Source organism: Schistocerca cancellata, chromosome 8, assembly GCF_023864275.1.
Source record: "Schistocerca cancellata isolate TAMUIC-IGC-003103 chromosome 8, iqSchCanc2.1, whole genome shotgun sequence".
NCBI lineage: Eukaryota > Metazoa > Arthropoda > Insecta > Orthoptera > Acrididae > Schistocerca > Schistocerca cancellata.
In genome coordinates this window covers 142,226,886-142,247,639 of record NC_064633.1, presented here as the reverse complement: position 1 = coordinate 142,247,639, position 20,754 = coordinate 142,226,886, and the positions used below count along the sequence as shown (strand labels likewise).

Genomic DNA, 20,754 nt, shown 5'->3' with positions numbered 1-20,754 from the left:
AAAGCTTCCTCTGTACATGAATGCACTTCACCTATTACTTCCTTTTTTCCCCCCTCCTTAAATCTCCCTTCCCCAAAACTCGCTATACTAGTAAACATCTACTTTACACACCAAGATATTAATGTACGTCTGCACAAATCTTCATTACTATAGCCAATTTTTATCATGTTTATCATTGATATTTGATTTTTTTAGTGTTATTATTATTGCTTTTATCATAATTTGTATGTATAGCACCTGTTGTAAAAATACTGCCAGAATTTACTTTATTAGGTCTCAGTCATTACTCTTTATTCATATTGTCACTAGAGTAATCTAATTTTCTTATTTAAAGTATTGTCATGATGTAACTCTGATGTGTGAAATGCTGCATGTGTGGAACACTAGTCCGATGTAAGAGAGGGCCTGATGGCCCTAATCTGATCAGGTTAAATAAATAAATTATGCACTGAGGTGACAAAAGTCAACGGGTAGCAATATGCACAAACACAGATGGTGATAGTATCGCGTACGCAAGGTAGGAGTATAAAAGGGCGGCGCATCGGCGGACCTGACATCTCCTTCTGATCTGATCACGTAAGCGCAGAAAAGATGTGGAATGATTTCAAAGAGATATTATCGACGGCAATTGAGAGATATATACCACATAAATTAATAAGTGATGGTACTGATCCCCCATGTTAGCTGCAGAAGCAACGAAAAAGGCATGCCAAATTTAAAAGAATGCAAAATCCTCAAGATTGGCAAAGTTTTGCAGAAGTTCGCATATAGCACGTACTTCAATGCGAGATGCTTTAAATAATTTCCAAATGAAACTCTGTCTCGGAATCTGGCAGAAAACCTAAAGAGATTCTGGTCGAATACAAAGCACACCAGTGGCAAGACGCAATCAATACCTTCACTGCGCAATAACAACGGTGTAACCACTGATGACAGTGCCACTAAAGCAGAGTTATTAAACACAGTTTTCCGAAACCCCTTCACCAAAGCAGACGAAGTAAATATTCCTGAATCCCAATCAAGAACAACATAGAAGTGGATATCCTCTGTGTAGCAATGCAGCTTAAATCACTTAATAAAGGCAAGGCCTCCGGTCCGCATTGTTTACCAGTCAGGTTCCTCTCAGAGTGTGCTGATACAATGGCTCCATATTTAGCAGTTATATACAGAGAAAGAGAAGAAGGAGTAATCTACTGAATTGCAGACCCATATCACTAACGCCGATTTGCAGTAGAGTTTTGGAACATATACTGTATTAAAACATTATGAAGTACCTCGAAGAAAACGATTTATTGACACACAGCCAGCACGGACTCAGTAAATATCGTTCTTGCGAAACATAACTAGCTCTTTATACTCATAAAGTAATGAGTGCTATCGACGGGAGATGTCAAATTGATTCCATATTTTTAGATTTCCAGAAGGATTTCTACACCGTTCTTCACAAGTGTCTTCTAATCAAACTGCGTGGCTATGGAATATCACTTCAGTTGTGCGACTGGATTCGTGATTTCCTGTCAGAAAGGTCACAGTTCGTAGTAATAGACTGAAAGTCATCGAGTAAAACAGCAGTAATATCCGGCGTGCCCCAAGGAAGTGTTATAGGCCCTCTGTTGTTCCTGACCTATATTAACGACATGGTAGACAATCTGAGTAGCCCTCTTAGATTAATTATTTGCAGATGATGCTGTCATTTACCGTCTTGTAAAGTCATCGGATGACCAAAACAAATTTCAAAATGATTTAGGGAAGATATCTGTGTGGTGCGAAAAGTGGCAATTGATCCCCAATAACGAAAAGTGTGAAGTTATTCACTTGAGTACTAAAAGAAATCCGCTAAATTTCGATTACGCGGTAAGTCACACAAATCTGAAGGCTATAAATTCAACAAAATACTTAGGGATTACAGTTACAAATAACCTAAATTGGAAAGATCCGATAGATAATGTTGTAGGTAGTGCAAACCAAAGACTACGATTCATTGTCAGAACACGTAGAAGGTGCAACAGATCTATTAAAGAGACTGCTTTCACTACACTTGTCCGCCCTATTCAAAAATGGTTCAAATGGCTCTAAGCACTATTGGACTTAACATCTGAGGTCATCAGGCCTCTAGACTTAGAACTACTTACACCTTACTCACCAAAGGACATCACACACGTCCATGCCCGAAGCAGGATTCGAACCTGCGACCGTAGCAGCAGCGCGGTTCCGGACTGAAGCGCCTAGAACCGCTCAGTCACAGAGACCGGCTGTACTCAGGTGATTCAAAATGTTCAAATGTGTGTGAATTCCTAAGGGACCAAACTCCTGAGGTCATCGGTCCCCAGACTTACACCCTACGTAACTAATTTATGCTAAGAACAACACACACACCCATGTCTGAGCGAGGACTCGGACCTCCGGCGGGAGGGGCCACGCGCCAGATGATTCAAGTGAAAAGGTTTCCGACGTGATTATGGCCTCACGGCGGGAATTAACAGACGTTGAACGCCGAGTGATAGTTGGAGATGGACGCATGGGACATTGCACTGTGAAAATCGTTAGGAGTTTCAATATTCTTAGATCCACAATGTCAAGAGCGTGCCGAGAATACCAAGTTTCAGGCATTGCCTTTCACCACCGATAACGCAGTGGCCGACAGCTTTCACTTAACGGCCGGGAGCAGTCGCACCTGCGTAGAGTTGTCAGTGCTGACAGACAAGCAACACTGTGGGGCATGCGAGGAACATATCTGTCAGCACAGTATGGCGAAATCTGGTGTTAATGGGCTATAGCAGCAGATAACCGACGCAAGTACATCTGCAGACAGCACGACAGCTCCTGCAGCGCCTGTCCTGATCTCGTAACAATAGACAACTGGAAAACTGTGGCCTTGTCAGGTGGGTCCCGATTTCAGTTGGTAAGAGCTGATGGTAGGGTTCGGGTGGGTCGCAGACCCCACGAAGCCATGGACCCAGGTAGAGAACAAGGCACTGTTCAAGCTGGTGGAGGCTCCATAATAGGGTGGGTTGTGTTTACGTGGAATGGACTAGATCCTCCGGTCCAATTGAACCGATCATTGACTGGAAATGGTTATGTTTGGCTACTTGGTGACCATTTGCAGCCATTCATCGACTTCATGTTTCCAAACAACGATGGAATTTGTATGAATGACAATGTGCCATGCGACTCGGTCACAGTTGTTCGCGATTGGTTTGATGAACATTCTGGACAATTCAGTCTGATTTGGCCTCACAGGTAGTCCAACATGAATCTCATTGAATACTTACGGGGCATAATAGAGATGTCAGTTGGTGCACAAAATCCTGCGCTGGCGGCGCTTTCGCAACTATGAACAGCTATATCGGCAATAGCTCAACATTTCTACTGGGGACTTCCAGCGGCTTGTTGAGACCATACCACTTCGAGTTTCTGCACTACGCCAGGCAAGAGGAGGTCCGGCACGATATTACGAGATAGCCCATGACTTCTGTCACCTCAGTCTAAGAGCTAAATGCAAAAGCATTGTGATAATTGCTCCGTTGCCGTAAATGAGTGTAGTGGACGCTTCCAGTACAATTTGGCAACACCGTTTTACACAATGACTCATGTGTGCACCATCCAGTCACGTGAGTATTGAAAGTAGACAACAGACGAGATTTTAATTGTCGTCTGTCACAGTTTCGTGCTGCATTAGTTCATTTTTTACTGGAACGAGTGTCGCGGCGGTTGACAGTGAAAGTATGTCAAGTGAGGTGTTGAAGTTGAAGAGTTGTGTTACTGGGTGCGTGTACGCTCACAAATGTTCCGCAAGTTACATCTTTGTGTAGATGTTATTTGTGGTTCAAGAAAACCAGTACTGACTAAAGCAATGAAACAAGCATGCACCTCGTGTTACCGGTGTCGAGCTGTAGACCAAGATAAATCTGTTTTGCATCTCATGTTCGTCTACACTGAATGCTTGGACGCATGGTAAAAAGTCTCTATGAAGTTTGGTGTGACTGGTGTTTGGCGTGAAACCACAACTCATGCATCGGATTGCTCTTTTTGTATGGTACCTTCCTTGAGGAAACGCGTCAACACCCAAGAGGAAGAGGAATATTCAGTACCCTGATATCCCATCTGTCATTCGCTCTGTGGCTCATGCCGAAGGAATGCCAGTTCCTGTGATACCGATGATGCCGAACCGACACGTATAGCTCGCAAAGTGCAGACATCCACCACTGACACTGATCATACATTTACACCAACATCGTGGTCTAGAGAACCACAGAAAATCACATAGTGTGAACTCAGTGATCTGATTATCGTCCGCCCCCGGTAGCTGAATGGTCAGCGTGACGGATTGTCAATCCTCTGGGTCCGGGTTCGATTCCCGGCTGGGTCGGGGAATTTTCTCCGTCCAGGGACTGAGTGTTGTGCTGTTCTCAGCATCACCCTATCATCCTCATCGACTGTAGGTCGCCGAAGTGGCGTCAAATTGAAAGACCGGCACCCGGCGAACGGTCTGCCTGACAGGGGGCCCTAGCCTTGCGATTAAATTTAAAAAATCTGATTATCGATTTGCATCTTCCAAAGCGTAAAGTCGAACTCTAAAAACTCTCGGCCTCACGACTGCAGCAGTGATTGACACATTAGGTGTATCTGCGTTTTGGGAGCGTCAGAAAAAAGAAAGTTATGAGTGTCATTTTAGGCGACATTACATTTTGGAGTGACATACACAGTTCGCTGGATGACCCGAACATTACATACAAACAGGACGAGTGTAGATTGTTTACTGATGGCTCAAAAACAAGCTTGAAGGCAGTACTGTTAAACAATAGTAATGAAAGACCATCCATCCCTGTCGCATATGCTGCCTTAGCTAAATAAGATACCGCGTTGAAATCAGATGTAAACTGTGTTAACTGCAATAGATATGAATGACTGGTATGTGGAGATTTCAAAGTTATTGTGATGCTGTTGGGATTGCAAAGTAGTTACACTGAGTATTAGTGCTACATGTGCGAGGACGAATCACGTAAGGGAAAAACGCTAAATACAGAGGAAATGGCCTTTACCGTCAGCTCGAATGCCTGTGTCAAAAAGTATTGACGAAGAACCTGTGGTGGACTTTCCTCCAACACCTGCACAGATGCCCATGCAGCTTCAACACGATACCACAGTTCATCAAGAGTAGTGATTGGCGTATTGTGACGAGCCAGTTGCTCGGCCACCATTGACCAGACGTTTTCAGTTGGTGAGAGATCTGGAGAACGTGCTGGCCAGGGTAGCAGTCGAACATTTTATGTATCCAGAAAGGCCCGTACAGGACCTGCAACATGCGGTCGTGCATTACCTGCTGAAATGTAGGGTTTCACAGGGATCAAATGAAGGGTAGAGCCACGGGTCGTGAAACGTTGTTGTGATGCCTCGTGTAAGGAGGAGAAATGCGTACCATAACGTTTCCGACTTTGATAAAGGTCGGATTGTAGCCGATCGCGATTGCGGTTTATCGTATCGCGACATTGCTGCTCGCGTTGGTCGATATCCAATGGCTGTTAGCACAATATGGAATCGGTGGGTTCAGGAGGGTAATGCGGAACGCCGTGCTGGATCTGAACTTGTACACGCCATCCAAGCTCTGTTTGACTCAATGGCCAGGCGTATCAAGGCCGTTATCACGGCCAGAGGTGGTTGTTCTGGATACTGCTAAAAATCCACTGGACAGAAAGGAGATATCGTGTTTGGACATAGCCATGACCACACTGTTAATGAAGTTATCCCATTTGTTGGTGTACAACGCGGACTGACCAATCTTCCTAGAAGTATTGATGCGTCACTCGCAACCATTTATCAGTGCGCGAGAACAGTGGTCGTAAAAAGATGTTAATTGACAGGGGCCAGAGGCGCGTGTTACGCTTTGTCAATAGCAATCGGTTCTGACATTGCAGTCACATACCGATATGCAATGTTTATCTGTTTATTTGCTCATTTTCTATTTTTTGAAAAAAGCACAAGTATGACTAGCTTCGGAGGATGGTTACAGTTTGCCTCGGTGGAAAGCGAGCGGGCTGAGTGGCCGCGTAGGGGTTCCAGCACGACCACAGGAGGTCTGACACAGGGGCCCCGGTGGAAGGCGGCCGGACTCACGGTTGCTGCCTTTCCCAGAAGCGTCTGTGCGAAGGCCCTGGCCGTTCATTTCAGGTACGAATGCGGTATCCTCCTTTGAAAGTTGTCGACTAGCCACCAGAGATCTGCCACGTGTGACGAATTCACCTTTCGGAACACAAAATGCAGAGCAACACGATATGGGGCCGATAGCCAACCGTGGGAAAACTCGTTGCCTTTCCCTCAAAATCTAGTTATACAGTCTTGTGAATCTTTCCCAACAGCGTGTTTTGATGCGAAGGCACCAAACAATGAGCGGAACCTGGCTACGAGTCAATACCAACCTTCGGCATAATAAAACGCATTCACTGAGCCAAGAGTGGTAAATTTGTGCAGGGTTTCCCCGTACTCTAGAGAAGAAAGCGAAATTCCCGCTGGTCAATCTGCCACTGCCTTGAGATCGTCCCCTCCAGATTGAATTTTTCAAGAGTTAGAGGGTTAGGAGGAGACGACGATTCTGTTTCGGGGACTAGCCGTGGAGACGCCATCTGGATGCGTTCTGACATTGGTGGAGCTATTCTCGGCCGCCATCTCAGCCATTTTGCACTCGGTGCTGACTTGTGCGTTGGCGCACATGATCGCTGAGTTCTGAATAAGTTTCAGATTTCGGAATTAGCGCTGTCCATTATCTGAGCAGCTCACAACTTGCAGGATTTGCAGCGCAACTTCGGTTGCTTGATTACTTATCTTATTTCGCGAGTTTTGCACGCGATTACTTTGCATTTGCGAGCTGTACAGATTACGAAAGTTTGCCGCGCTTCCCAAGCGGTCTTGCAATTAGATCTGCCGTATGATCCAAGGTCTTAGAGGTATCTTAAAATACAAATAAGCTTCTAGTGAGCCAGTGTTTGGCGTTAATGTTCAAAGGACTTGTTTATTTTCACAATAGGAACTGCTTAGTAATCATATTCTTTGGTTCATGTAGAACTTTGTTCACAGTAAACCGATATTATTCAGTGCACTCTTCCGTTGCAGTTATAAACCCGATTGTCCTACAACTAATCCTAAATAGGTGACTCGTAAATAACAAATACAATTAGTTATTTGCATATCTAATTTGTTGTCTCACTGTGACGGTATTTACGTTGCAATACAGGTGCCCACGCTCCGGATATTTTAATTAATTTGTTTAAATTAATGTACAGCGAACACTGCATTCGCTTGTCTAGAATTAGTTACTTGCATATCTCATTTGTTGTCTCACTGTGACGGTATTTCCGTTGCAGTACAGGTGCCCACGCCTCGGATATTTTGATTAATTAATTTAAATTAATGTACAGCGAGCATTGCACTCGCTCGTCTAGAATTAGTTACGTGCATATCTCATTTGTTGTCTCACTGTGATGGTATTTCCGTTGCAATACAGGTGCCCACGCTTCGAATATTTTGATTAATTAATTTAAATTAATGTACAGCAAGCACTGCACTCGCTCATCTAGAATTTCTATGTCTAAGTCGTAACTGATGTAACGCAGACAGAACGCACTACTGCCGAGCCCCAGCACTATTTTGACATACTATCTCAACGGTAAACTGGCAGTTTAAGACAGTAAAAATTTCAATTTTACTGTTCGAAACCAGACAGGAATTGCTGCTACCACTGAATGCAGGTGCGATGCAGAGCCTTTTACTAACTCCAATGAGTCAGCTATGTCATTTAATGTTCGTTTGCGTAGATGTGCTCCACGTACGAGAAAGCTTGATTGTACGGATCCGTTTATGGTATCGAACTGGTCGAGAGCTAAGTTTATACAGGACTGGGAAGCATTTTACGAGGAAGCAACGTCCCTTGATGCTTAGAAAACATTAGATATACAACATTTGTAACCACAGATGAGAAATGTTTTACTTCTTCTTGAATGTTATCATCTGCTTTAGGTTCTGATCCACGCACCAAAACTCCTATGTATATCTAACGTTTAGTAGGAGGAGAGGGAAAATAACATTATGAATAAAGTTTTTGTATCACGGATAATGTCTGCGTTGGCGTTTTTTATGCAAATTGGGACAATATCAGGTATTATTCTCAATCCTTGAGACTTGCATTCCTGGTACTCGATTCGAACGAGAGAATCGACGAACTAGCATTAACGCTCTAGGGCAACAAAATTACTGGAGCTGTAGCAGTTATAGTGTTGGAGGAACTGTTGTACTACAAGCCAAATGATGATTTAATACGTCGTTTCAGGGAGGCATGTAGAGAATGTGTGTTTATAGCTAATGGCATTAGGTGTGCTTACCTCTATTACGATCTAAATCAGACGATGTAAAAGAAACTGTGTTATCAATTTTCGAACCTCGATAGTAAAATAATAAAATCCTTCTCAGACGCACAACCGTAGGCCATCCTACAAAATTGCCTCGTCGTTAAGGAGGCATCCAATATTACAGGGTAAAACGCCTAGGCTACTTGCAGTTGCGAAAAAGAGGAAAGAATTAGGAACGTGTAAGTGACGCCTGAGAATTGTGTACATTGGAGGTTTGAGGAAACAGAGAGGATCTACGAAATATTGTACGTTACAGGACGTCTTTCTACGCCGCAATAAAAGTGAAGGATATTTTATGCAACTAACATCTAGAGTCGGATACTTCGCAAAACGTCATTGCTCACTATGGTACACAAAGCGGCATGTCTTCAATGGGTCAGACAACACAGACACTAGACAGTAGGCCGTCCGCGGTGGCCGAGCGGTTCTAGGCGCTTCAGTCTGGAATCGCGCGACCGCTACGGTCGCAGGTTCAAATCCTGCCTCGGGCGTGGATGTCTGTGATGTCCTTAGGTTAGTTAGGTTTAATTAGTTCTAAGTTCTAGGGGACTGATGACCTCCGAAGTTAAGTCCCATAGTGCTCAGAGCCATGGGACTTTGAACGTCAGAAGATTCGAGATCCAAGCTGTAGGTTGGATGAGAAACAGCAGTCCAACTAAGCTTTGTGAGCTCCTCTAGGGTGCCGCAACTAGTGTAAGTTCTTGCCCTGTCACTGAGGAAGAGAAGTTCGTTTGTATCCGTCGATCACCTCCAATGAGAGTGTCCGCACGTTCCAACATTGCAGCAATCACAGCTGTGTGCGGCCAGCCGGCACGCGGGAGATCTGACAGGTTTTCGCAAACTTGTTACCGTGATGACTGACGCCTCGCCCATCGACTCACCGTACTTTTGTTGACTCCCAGGTCTCCGTAGGCGTTCTGTACGAGCCTATTAATATCTGCGATGCTCTGGTTTTTCGTCAAAAGAAACACAAAAAAATGGTTCAAATGGCTCTTAGCACTACGGGACTTAACTTCTAAGGTCATCAGTCCCCTAGAACTTAGAACTACTTAAACCTAACTAACCTAAGGACATCACACACATCCATGCCCGAGGCAGGATTCGAACCTGCGACCGTAGCGGTCACGCGGTTCCAGACTGAAGCGCCAGAACCGCACGGCCACACCGGCCGGCCCACAGATAACGTCAGGGACAAAGCGTGGAATGTAGCATCACCATTCCCGCAGTCTGATAGCTCTACGGGATCTAATCATTTACGGGTGGCTTCAGGCAGATATGGCTTGCCTGACGAAATTTGTGCACTGTCTTCCTTGCCGAACAGAAGCCATTATCACGGCTAGAGGTGGTGCTACACATCACGCTATTTCTATACAAATGTTAGATTTTTCGGAACACCTACGTGCAAACATATTATTATCAAAGCAAGTTCATGGCATCCATCACGTTATAAAAAAAAACATTTTTCACCTCAGTGATGCACCGTCCCTTTCGTTTATCTTTAGCCGACAGGGAAACACGTAAAAAAAACTCAGTATTTTAAAGCAAATTGTAATATCCAATTGTTTTTCTGCAAATGATGTTATCCGTTGATACAACAAATTAAAGAAACAAAAGATAAATAACAAGTACACACGCAGAAAACAAAGTACACTCCTGGAAATTGAAATAAGAACACCGTGAATTCATTGTCCCTGGAAGGGGAAACTTTATTGACACATTCCTGGGGTCAGATACATCACATGATCACACTGACAGAACCACAGGCACATAGACACAGGCAACAGAGCATGCACAATGTCGGCACTAGTACAGTGTATATCCACCTTTCGCAGCAATGCAGGCTGCTATTCTCCCATGGAAACGATCGAAGAGATGCTGGATGTAGTCCTGTGGAACGGCTTGCCATGCCATTTCCACCTGACGCCTCAGTTGGACCAGCGTTCGTGCTGGACGTGCAGACCGCGTGAGACGACGCTTCATCCAGTCCCAAACATGCTCAATGGGGGACAGATCCGGAGATCTTGCTGGCCAGGGTAGTTGACTTACACCTTCTAGAGCACGTTGGGTGGCACGGGATACATGCGGACGTGCATTGTCCTATTGGAACAGCAAGTTCCCTTGCCGGTCTAGGAATGGTAGAACGATGGGTTCGATGACGGTTTGGATGTACCGTGCACTATTCAGTGTCCCCTCGACGATCACCAGTGGTGTACGGCCAGTGTAGGAGATCGCTCCCCACACCATGATGCCGGGTGTTGGCCCTGTGTGCCTCGGTCGTATGCAGTCCTGATTGTGGCGCTCACCTGCACGGCGCCAAACACGCATACGACCATCATTGGCACCAAGGCAGAAGCGACTCTCATCGCTGAAGACGACACGTCTCCATTCGTCCCTCCATTCACGCCTGTCGCGACACCACTGGAGGCGGGCTGCACGATGTTGGGGCGTGAGCGGAAGACGGCCTAACGGTGTGCGGGACCGTAGCCCAGCTTCATGGAGACGGTTGCGAATGGTCCTCGCCGATACCCCAGGAGCAACAGTGTCCCTAATTTGCTGGGAAGTGGCGGTGCGGTCCCCTACGGCACTGCGTAGGATCCTACGGTCTTGGCGTGCATCCGTGCGTCGCTGCGGTCCGGTCCCAGGTCGACGGGCACGTGCACCTTCCGCCGACCACTGGCGACAACATCGATGTACTGTGGAGACCTCACGCCCCACGTGTTGAGCAATTCGGCGGTACGTCCACCCGGCCTCCCGCATGCCCACTATACGCCCTCGCTCAAAGTCCGTCAACTGCACATACGGTTCACGTCCACGCTGTCGCGGCATGCTACCAGTGTTAAAGACTGCGATGGAGCTCCGTATGCCACGGCAAACTGGCTGACACTGACGGCGGCGGTGCACAAATGCTGCGCAGCTAGCGCCATTCGACGGCCAACACCGCGGTTCCAGGTGTGTCCGCTGTGCCGTGCGTGTGATCATTGCTTGTACAGCTCTCTCGCAGTGTCCGGAGCAAGTATGGTGGGTCTGACACACCGGTGTCAATGTGTTCTTTTTTCCATTTCCAGGAGTGTAGAATGTAAATCATTCCAATGAAAATTCACGGCAATATGTCTCAGAAAATAGAGGAAAAATTCAGAAAATCTAAGGTTAGAGGTAATGTAATTTTCAGGTTTACAACACCATAAAACTTTACGTAAAACAAAACAGGCCCATATTGCATATGACAAATTGAATGGCTTGTTGTACACAGGAGTGACTATAATGATTTTGATAAGTGTTATATCGGCAAAACCGGCCGCTCTTTTAATGTAAGGCTTAGCACAAATCCACCAAGCTATAGGAATTATTGTGAACAATACGGGTATTCTCCACAGGGCGCGAAAAGATTGTGTTCTCAATTTGATATAAGAGCTTGGAATTTGTAAGGGAAAGAAAAAACGAAAGCCAGCGAGACTACTCAACAGGCAGATCGATTTTGTAATCAGTGTCAACTTCCCTTTGTTTGGCAATGTATTACATTAATCACTGAACGATTCACTTCTGTATATCCTAACCTGCCATTAATTAGTATAAATTGCTTTACGTATTTGCTTCATTTTCTTATGTTGATCGTCATTACTCTCGTGCCTGATTGTCATTCTCTGTTTATGTAATGTATGTCCTTCTTAATATAATCTTATTAATCGACTGGTACAATGTTTTATTATTCTTTTCTTGGTGCGGCGTGTCAGAGGATGCAAGTGGCCCTCTGGTTCCTCCAGTCACTTATCGCAAGAGGTCTTCATCTGACGTTTATACTGATAGGTGTCATGCATAATTTTGGTATCTGAATCGATTGTATGCGAGAAGCGATGTTGTAAAGGTGTATCGCAGAAGTTAAGTTAGTGTCTCTGATGTGCGCAAGGGCGCAGTGGAGCAGACAATGATTAGCTTTGGCAGAGAGAACAGTCAAAGTTTAGCTGTGTTAGCGTAAGCGAGACAATGCTAAGCTGTGTTGGCGTGTGGAAGCAGTGGAAATATTATATTTCAAATTTAAAGTCTCAATTTATCAATGAATTTTTTGTGAAGGAGGAAGTCTAATGGAGTATCAGGTAAATGTTGTAAAGATGTTACGTTTCTTTTTACTATTGCTGCGCCATCGGACTAACTTGGTTATTGTACTGAAAGATGCTAGGTTTGAGAGATAGAAAAGTGTATTGTTTGGATGTTAAGAAGTTCATTAAATTTATAATCTGCACTGAGCACTTTTTCAAAACTTAGTGTTGTCATTTATGCGCATATTTGTATTTTCTTACCAACCTTTCTCTTACAATTTTTAATGGATCACACAACCAAGTGTGTTCGAAAAACAGTTCGATTTGCGATTAACGTAGAACTCATTGCACCTCTCGAGTGTCTCTGTGTAGATACAATAATTTGTAGCTTCGGCATACCTACGCGCAAGACAGAGCAGTACTGCAACGCGTTATCCGGATTTGCGCAGAATATTCAATCACGACATCTTATGTTATTCAGGGACAGATTTTGTGATCAATTTTGCAAAATCAAGTGCTCTAGGTTTCATGTAGAAGTTCATTATTCAGTCAAATTTGAAAAAAAAGGAACACAATATCTCCAGGACTGGCAAAGGTTTTAAACGCTTTTAAAGTCTTCCGCAATGCAGCTGTGTCTCGATATCTGACAGTAAATACAAACAGGTTCTCGTCGAAAGTGACGTGCACCAGTGGCAAGGCACAATCAGTACCTTCACTGCGCAATACCAGTGGTAATATTACTGACGACAACACCACTAAAGAGAATTACTGAACACAGTTCACCAGAGAACAAGAGATAAATATTCCACAAATTGAATCGAGAACGACTGTCGACATGACTAACGTAAAAGTGGATGTCTTTGGTGTAGCGAAGCAGCTTGAAGTGCTTAACAAAAGCCAAGTCTTCCGGTCCTGGTAGCATACCAGTAAGGTTCCTTTCAGAGTATGCTGAGGCAACAGCCCCATACTTAGCAGTCCTATATAACCGCTCGCTCGACGAAAGATTTGTACCAAAAGACTGGAAATTTGCACAGGTCAAATCAACTCAGGGAAAGGAATAGGAATAATCCGCTGAATTACAGACTCCTGTCACTTAGGTCGATTTGCAGTAAGATAATGGAACGTATTCTGTGTTCGAACATTATGAATTACCTTGCAGGTAACGGTCTATTGACATACAGTCAGCATAGATTCAGAAAATATCGTTCTTGTGAAACACAAGTAGGTCTTTATTCGCACGAAGTGGTGAGTTCTATCGACAGGGGATCTAAAATTGATTCCATATTTCTAGATTTCTTCATAAGAGACTTCTAAACAAATTGCGTGCAGATGGAGTATTGCTTCAGTTGTGCGACATGATTCGCGATTTCCTGTCAGTAAGGGCATAGAGCGTCTTAGTCGACGGAAAATCATCGAGTAAAAGAGAATTTACATCCGGCTTTCCGCAAAGAAGTTTTATAAGCCCTTTGCTGTTCCTAATCTAAATAAACGATTTAGGAGGTAATTTTAGAGCCCCTCTTGCATGGTTTGCAGATGTTGCTTTCATTTACCGCCTAGTAAAGTTATCAGAAGAACAAAACCGATTGCAAAATGACTTAGACGCGATATCTGAATGGTGCGAAAAGTGGCAATTGTCTCTCGGTAAGGGAAAGTGTGAGGTCATTCACATTAGCACAGGAAGCAATCCTGTCCGCCGCTCGTGGTCTCGCGGTAGCGTTCTCGCTTCCCGAGCACGGGGTCCCGGGTTCGATTCCCGGCGGGGTCAGGGATTTTCACCTGCCTCGAGATGACTGGGTGTTTGTGTTGTCCTCATCATTTCATCATCATCCAGGAAAGTGGCGAAATTGGACTGAGCAACGATTGGGTAATTGTACGGGCGCTGATAACCACGCAGTTGAGCGCCCCACAAACCAAACATCATCATCATCCTCAGGAAGCAATCCTTTAATTTAGATCACACAATAAATCACACAAATCTAAAGTCTGTCAATTCTAGGAATTATAATTACGAACAACTTAAGTCGTTACGATCACATAGATAATCTTGTAGGGAAGGCAAACCAAAGAACATTTAGAAGGTGCAACATGAGTACTAAATGTGTGAATTTCTAAGGGACCAGACTGCTGAGGTCGTCGTTCCCTAGACCTACACACTACTTAAACTAACTGTAACATATGCTATGAACAACACACACGCCCATGCCCGAGGGAGGACTCGAACCTCCGAAGGGAGGGTCCGCGCAGTCAGTGACACGGCGCCTCTAACCGCGAGGCCACAGCGCGCGGCGGGCTACTAAAGGCCAGAGCATTTAAAGATGCAACAGGTCTACTAAAGGGACCGCCTACACTACGTTTCTTCGTGCTCTGCTAGAGTACTGCTGCACTGTACGGGCTCTTTACCAGATGGGCTTGCCGCGCGGGGTAGCCGCGCGCTCTAGGGCGCCTTGTCACAGTCCGTGCGGCTCCCACCGCCGGAGGTTCGAGTCCTCCCTCGGGTATGGGCGTGTGTGTTGTTCTTAGCATAAGTTAAAGTTAGTTTAAGTAGTGTGTAAGTCTAGGGATCGATGACCTCAGCAGTTTGGTCCCACAGGAACTTACGACAAATTTCCAAACATATTTTGGGGTCGCTGTACTTGAGTTTGGTATAAACAATAGCGCTGTTAAAAAGGTAAATCTGCCGGCACTGTGGCCTACTTTACACCATATTTTAAACGTGTACGGTAATGCTAAGCTATATCTTGTGTACACGTTTTGACAATATATGGTATCTTTTAAAGCAAGTCGGCCGCGGTGGTCTAGCGGTTCTGGAGCTGCAGTCCGGAACCGTGGGACTGCTACGGTCGCAGGTTCGAATCCTGCCTCGGGCATGGGTGTGTGTGATGTCCTTAGGTTAGTTAGGTTTAAGTAGTTCTAAGTTCTAGGGGACTTATGACCTAAGATGTTGAGTCCCATAGTGCTCAGAGCCATTTGAACCATTTTTTTTTTTTTAGCAAGTATGCCTCGACATATTTTAATGCACATGCTTTCCACTTATATGAAATTACTACTTTCAGTTGTGGCATATTTTATTAAGATCTCGACTATGCGCTTTTTGTATCTGGTACTCTCATGTTTCACTGCAGATCTGAAGATGGCCAGCGCTGACCGAAACCGGTTGTCTAACAAGTACAGGGCTATTACAAATGATTGAAGCGATTTCATATATTCACTGTAGCTCCACTCATTGACATATGGTCACGACACACTACAGATACGTAGAAAAACTCAAAGTTTTGTTCGGCTGAAGCCGCACTTCAGGTTTCTGCCGTCAGAGCGCTCGAGAGCGCAGTGAGACAAAATGGCGACAGGAGCCGAGAAAGCGTATGTCGTGCTTGAAATGCACTCACATCAGTCAGTCGTAACAGTGCAACGACACTTCAGGACGAAGTTCAACAAAGATCCACCAACTGCTAACTCCATTCGGCGATGGTATGCGCAGTTTAAAGCTTCTGGATGCCTCTGTAAGGGGAAATCAACGGGTCGGCCTGCAGTGAGCGAAGAAACGGTTGAACGCGTGCGGGCAAGTTTCACGCGTAGCCCGCGGAAAATTGGCTCATGCCACAGCTGGAGACCGACAGCGCCGACTCCATCTTTCAACAGGATGGTGCTCCACCGCACTTCCATCATGATGTTCGGAATTTCTTAAACAGGAGATTGGAAAACCGATAGATCGGTCGTGGTGGAGATCATGATCAGCAATTCCTGTCATGGCCTCCACGCTCTCCCGACTTAACCCCATGCGATTTCTTTCTGTGGGGTTATGTGAAAGATTCAGTGTTTAAACCTCCTCTACCGAGAAACGTGCCAGAACTGCGAGCTCGCATCAACAATGCTTTCGAACTCATTGATGGGGACATGCTGCGCCGAGTGTGCGAGGAACTTCATTATCGGCTTGATGTCTGCCGAATCACTAAAGGGGCACATATCGAACATTTGTGAATGCCTAAAAAAACTTTTTGAGTTTTTGTATGTGTGTGCAAAGCATTTTGCAAATATGTCAAATAATAAAGTTATTGTAGAGCTGTGAAATCGCTTCAATCATTTGTAATAACCCTGTAAGGCCCAAAAAGTTTTGAGATCAGAGACGGAAATAAAAGAAATTAAGTCACAAAAAATTTTATCATATGGTCTATTTAGTGTTCCTTTTACAGCAACAGTATAAAATATATACATAAAAGAGAAGAGGCATTACAGCCTTAAGTTATTTGAACAATGTTCCTCCATTCCTACTGAGCTGATCACTTTGTTGAAACATGTCACAGCGCCAAGGAACAGTTGAGAGTCGAAAAAAGTTTGTGCACTTACGCGCCGCGACGAATAATTCCTTAGCAATATATACAGTCTCGTTTCTTTTGTGTCGATGTAGTATTTCTTTAGTAGAGTACTTACACCAGAAACACAAAATACCTACATTATATTAAGCAAAGTCAATCTTTTTTGCCTGATGAGCCTTACTATATAGGACATTATGGCCTTGTTACTGGTTGTTCTTCATGAGACCGTGCATCATCGCCAACACACAATGAATTTCCTTCAACTGGATGCCATTCGTCTCGAAATATAGAATTACTTTAACAAAGGATCTGTGTGAGATCTAAGCTCAGAACCGCAGGAAACTGTGCTTAGCATATGAACAGCTCACACTGAAAACAGAGCTATGAGACATTTGCATGCAAAACTCTGCGTCTTAGCACGACGGATATTTCAATAATCATCTATTCAGAACCTAAGAGAAGAACTTTGGTAACGTAAATAAACAAAATATCGATTTAATACGACCAATAACACACATATTTCAATGTCATGACTTAATGCTAGATTTCCTCTGATGAAAATAATTACGCTACCTGCACAACAAACTTTTTCTACTGAACTAACAGGGTTAAAAACCTATCTAGTCTTCAAACTGCAGGTGTGTGATTTCAATGACGTTTTCACAGCAGTGTGGAACAGACCAATCTCACTGAAGTCACATTTTCAAATTTAGTGTCAATCCTGCAGTGAAGCATTCCAATATCATACGCCAAACAAATAACATTCTCAAACGATCATAATGGTATATCAATGTCATACGCAGCATCTTGCCAACCATACTGTAACATATATGAAGATGGTATTTGTTCTTTCGGACATGTCCGAAAGAACAGATACCATGTTCATATACACTCCTGGAAATTGAAATAAGAACACCGTGAATTCATTGCCCCAGGAAGGGGAAACTTTATTGACACATTCCTGGGGTGAGATACATCACATGATCACACTGACAGAACCACAGGCACATAGACACAGGCAACAGAGCATGCACAATGTCGGCACTAGTACAGTGTATATCCACCTTTCGCAGCAATGCAGGCTGCTATTCTCCCATGGAGACGATCGTAGAGATGCTGGATGTAGTCCTGTGGAACGGCTTGCCATGCCATTTCCACCTGGCGCCTCAGTTGGACCAGCGTTCGTGCTGGACGTGCAGACCGCGTGAGACAACGCTTCATCCAGTCCCAAACATGCTCAATGGGGGACAGATCCGGAGATCTTGCTGGCCAGGGTAGTTGACTTACACCTTCTAGAGCACGTTGGGTGGCACGGGATACATGCGGACGTGCATTGTCCTGTTGGAACAGCAAGTTCCCTTGCCGGTCTAGGAATGGTAGAACGATGGGTTCGATGACGGTTTGGATGTACCGTGCACTATTCAGTGTCCCCTCGACGATCACCAGTGGTGTACGGCCAGTGTAGGAGATCGCTCCCCACACCATGATGCCGGGTGTTGGCCCTGTGTGCCTCGGTCGTATGCAGTCCTGATTGTGGCGCTCACCTGCACGGCGCCAAACACGCATACGACCATCATTGGCACCAAGGCAGAAGCGACTCTCATCGCTGAAGACGACACGTCTCCATTCACGCCTGTCGCGACACCACTGGAGGTGGGCTGCACGATGTTGGGGCGTGAGCGGAAGACGGCCTAACGGTGTGCGGGACCGTAGCCCAGCTTCATGGAGACGGTTGCGAATGGTCCTCGCCGATACCCCAGGAGCAACAGTGTCCCTAATTTGCTGGGAAGTGGCGGTGCGGTCCCCTACGGCACTGCGTAGGATCCTACGGTCTTGGCGTGCATCCGTGCGTCGCTGCGGTCCGGTCCCAGGTCGACGGGCACGTGCACCTTCCGCCGACCACTGGCGACAACATCGATGTACTGTGGAGACCTCACGCCCCACGTGTTGAGCAATTCGGCGGTACGTCCACCCGGCCTCCCGCATGCCCACTATACGCCCTCGCTCAAAGTCCGTCAACTGCACATACGGTTCACGTCCACACTGTCGCGGCATGCTACCAGTGTTAAAGACTGCGATGGAGCTCCGTATGCCACGGCAAACTGGCTGACACTGACGGCGGCGGTGCACAAATGCTGCGCAGCTAGCGCCATTCGACGGCCAACACCGCGGTTCCTGGTGTGTCCACTGTGCCGTGCGTGTGATCATTGCTTGTACAGCCCTCTCGCAGTGTCCGGAGCAAGTATGGAGGGTCTGACACACCGGTGTCAATGTGTTCTTTTTTCCATTTCCAGGAGTGTAGATAAGGCTTGCGAGTCAATGATCTTCAGTGCGGATGCACTCACATTGCTCTAACTCTTACGGGAATCGGTAGACTGACTGCCGCGAGTAATGAGTACAGTGCGCTGGGGCAATACAAATGTAGTGTGTGGACAGCAAGTTGGAAATGTGTATCTCACGGGAAGGTGCCAGAGACCAGTGGCTGCAGTCGCACTATCCTCTGTGTCCTCGATGTCTCAGTCGGATAGAGCGTCTGCCATGTAAACAGGAAATCCTGGGTTCGAGTCCCGCTCGGGGCACACATTTTCAATTGTCCCCGTTGATATTTATCAACGCCTGTAAGCAGCTTAAGGTCTGGATTTCAATGTAATTTGATAGTGTAACATAGGCTTGTACTTGAGTGCAGAAAGTTGATCCTGTAGCACAGAGTGGACTCTGATGATGGAATATTCGTTTAATTTTACTTGTAGTTTTTCACATTATATTCTTACAAAATCAACAATCCATGTCATGTACAGCTTATGTTACCTAGAGAAGTAAACATCAAGAGTTTTGGCAATATCTTGTCTTAGGTGGCAATATCTTGAGCGCAACATCCTTGTACGGTAAACACTTATTTAACAAAAATTCTTCTCTTATATATCTTGAACAGGTGATCATTAAACGACTCTTGTGGGCTGGCCGCGGTGGTCTAGCGGTTCTAGGCGCTCAATCCGGAACCGCGCGACTGCTACGGTCGCAGGTTCGAATCCTGCCTCGGGCATGGATGTGTGTGATGTCCTTAGGTTAGTTAGGTTTAAGTAGTTCTAAGTTCTAGGGGACTGATGACCACAGCTGTTAAGTCCCATATTGCTCAGAGCCATTTGAACCATTTTTGACTCTTGTGGTAACATGCGCAGTTTTGCATGCGAATTACTTATACGACGCTTTTTGGGGTGAACGATTTATATTCTAAGCACATTTTTGTAGGGTTCGGAGCTTTTGAGGTAATGCACTTCCCTTTTAAGATGTAAGGGAGTAAACTATACGTACTAGTTTGGTTTCTTAAACACGTATCAAGCCCATATGTGGCACCTCTCACTTGCCTATCTGATATGCCCCTTGATGTTCCTCTACCAATTATTTATATGAATTGCAATGTCGCTTACATATGAATAAACAAGACTAGAGTAACTTACATTTTAAGTGGATATTTTTCTTTTCAATTTAAAGGGTACTTAAGTAGTCTTAATCATAAGAAGTGCATAGAAGGTACGTATACTATTAGGAATTTTGTGTGACTAGCTGTTCTCTGCACTTACCTAAGCCGAGATGAGCCTGCAGAGAAGGTTTGGATGGACCTGCAACAAAAAAAAAAATGTCAGAATGTAGCTACATAAAGCATCTGAATACGTAACATAAAACGTAATTAGGTAACAGGCTAGAGCAGCGAAGCATTAAGACCTAAATGCTCCCTCCAGATATGTGAGGTTCCCAGAAGCTCTTCTATCTTCAGAGAATCACAGCTGATTTTAATACATGTCCATGTTCTAAAAAGCGAGAAAATGCTACGTTTTACTAATATCTCCAAAAAACAACGCAAACAGCGAGGTTTGTTGTGATGTCATTATCTTATGAAAATATTACCTCTAAAAGAAATCAGGAGCCACTCATCATCAATTACAAATCCAGCATATAAGTGTATTAGCAACATTTATCAAGCAGGTTCCAAACAGCCTGCAATGTGTG

At 45.0% G+C, this 20,754-nt stretch overlaps 1 protein-coding gene across 1 annotated transcript in view; it reads right to left on the bottom strand.

The window, feature by feature from the left end:
- The window catches only part of LOC126095428 (uncharacterized), a 1,192,014-nt gene that overhangs the window by 594,040 nt on the left and 577,220 nt on the right, over window positions 1-20,754 (bottom strand). The window contains exon 5 of the mRNA XM_049910223.1: window positions 20,328-20,366. Coding sequence (XP_049766180.1) covers window positions 20,328-20,366 — 39 coding nt within the window. The remainder of the gene's footprint in view (window positions 1-20,327; window positions 20,367-20,754) is intronic.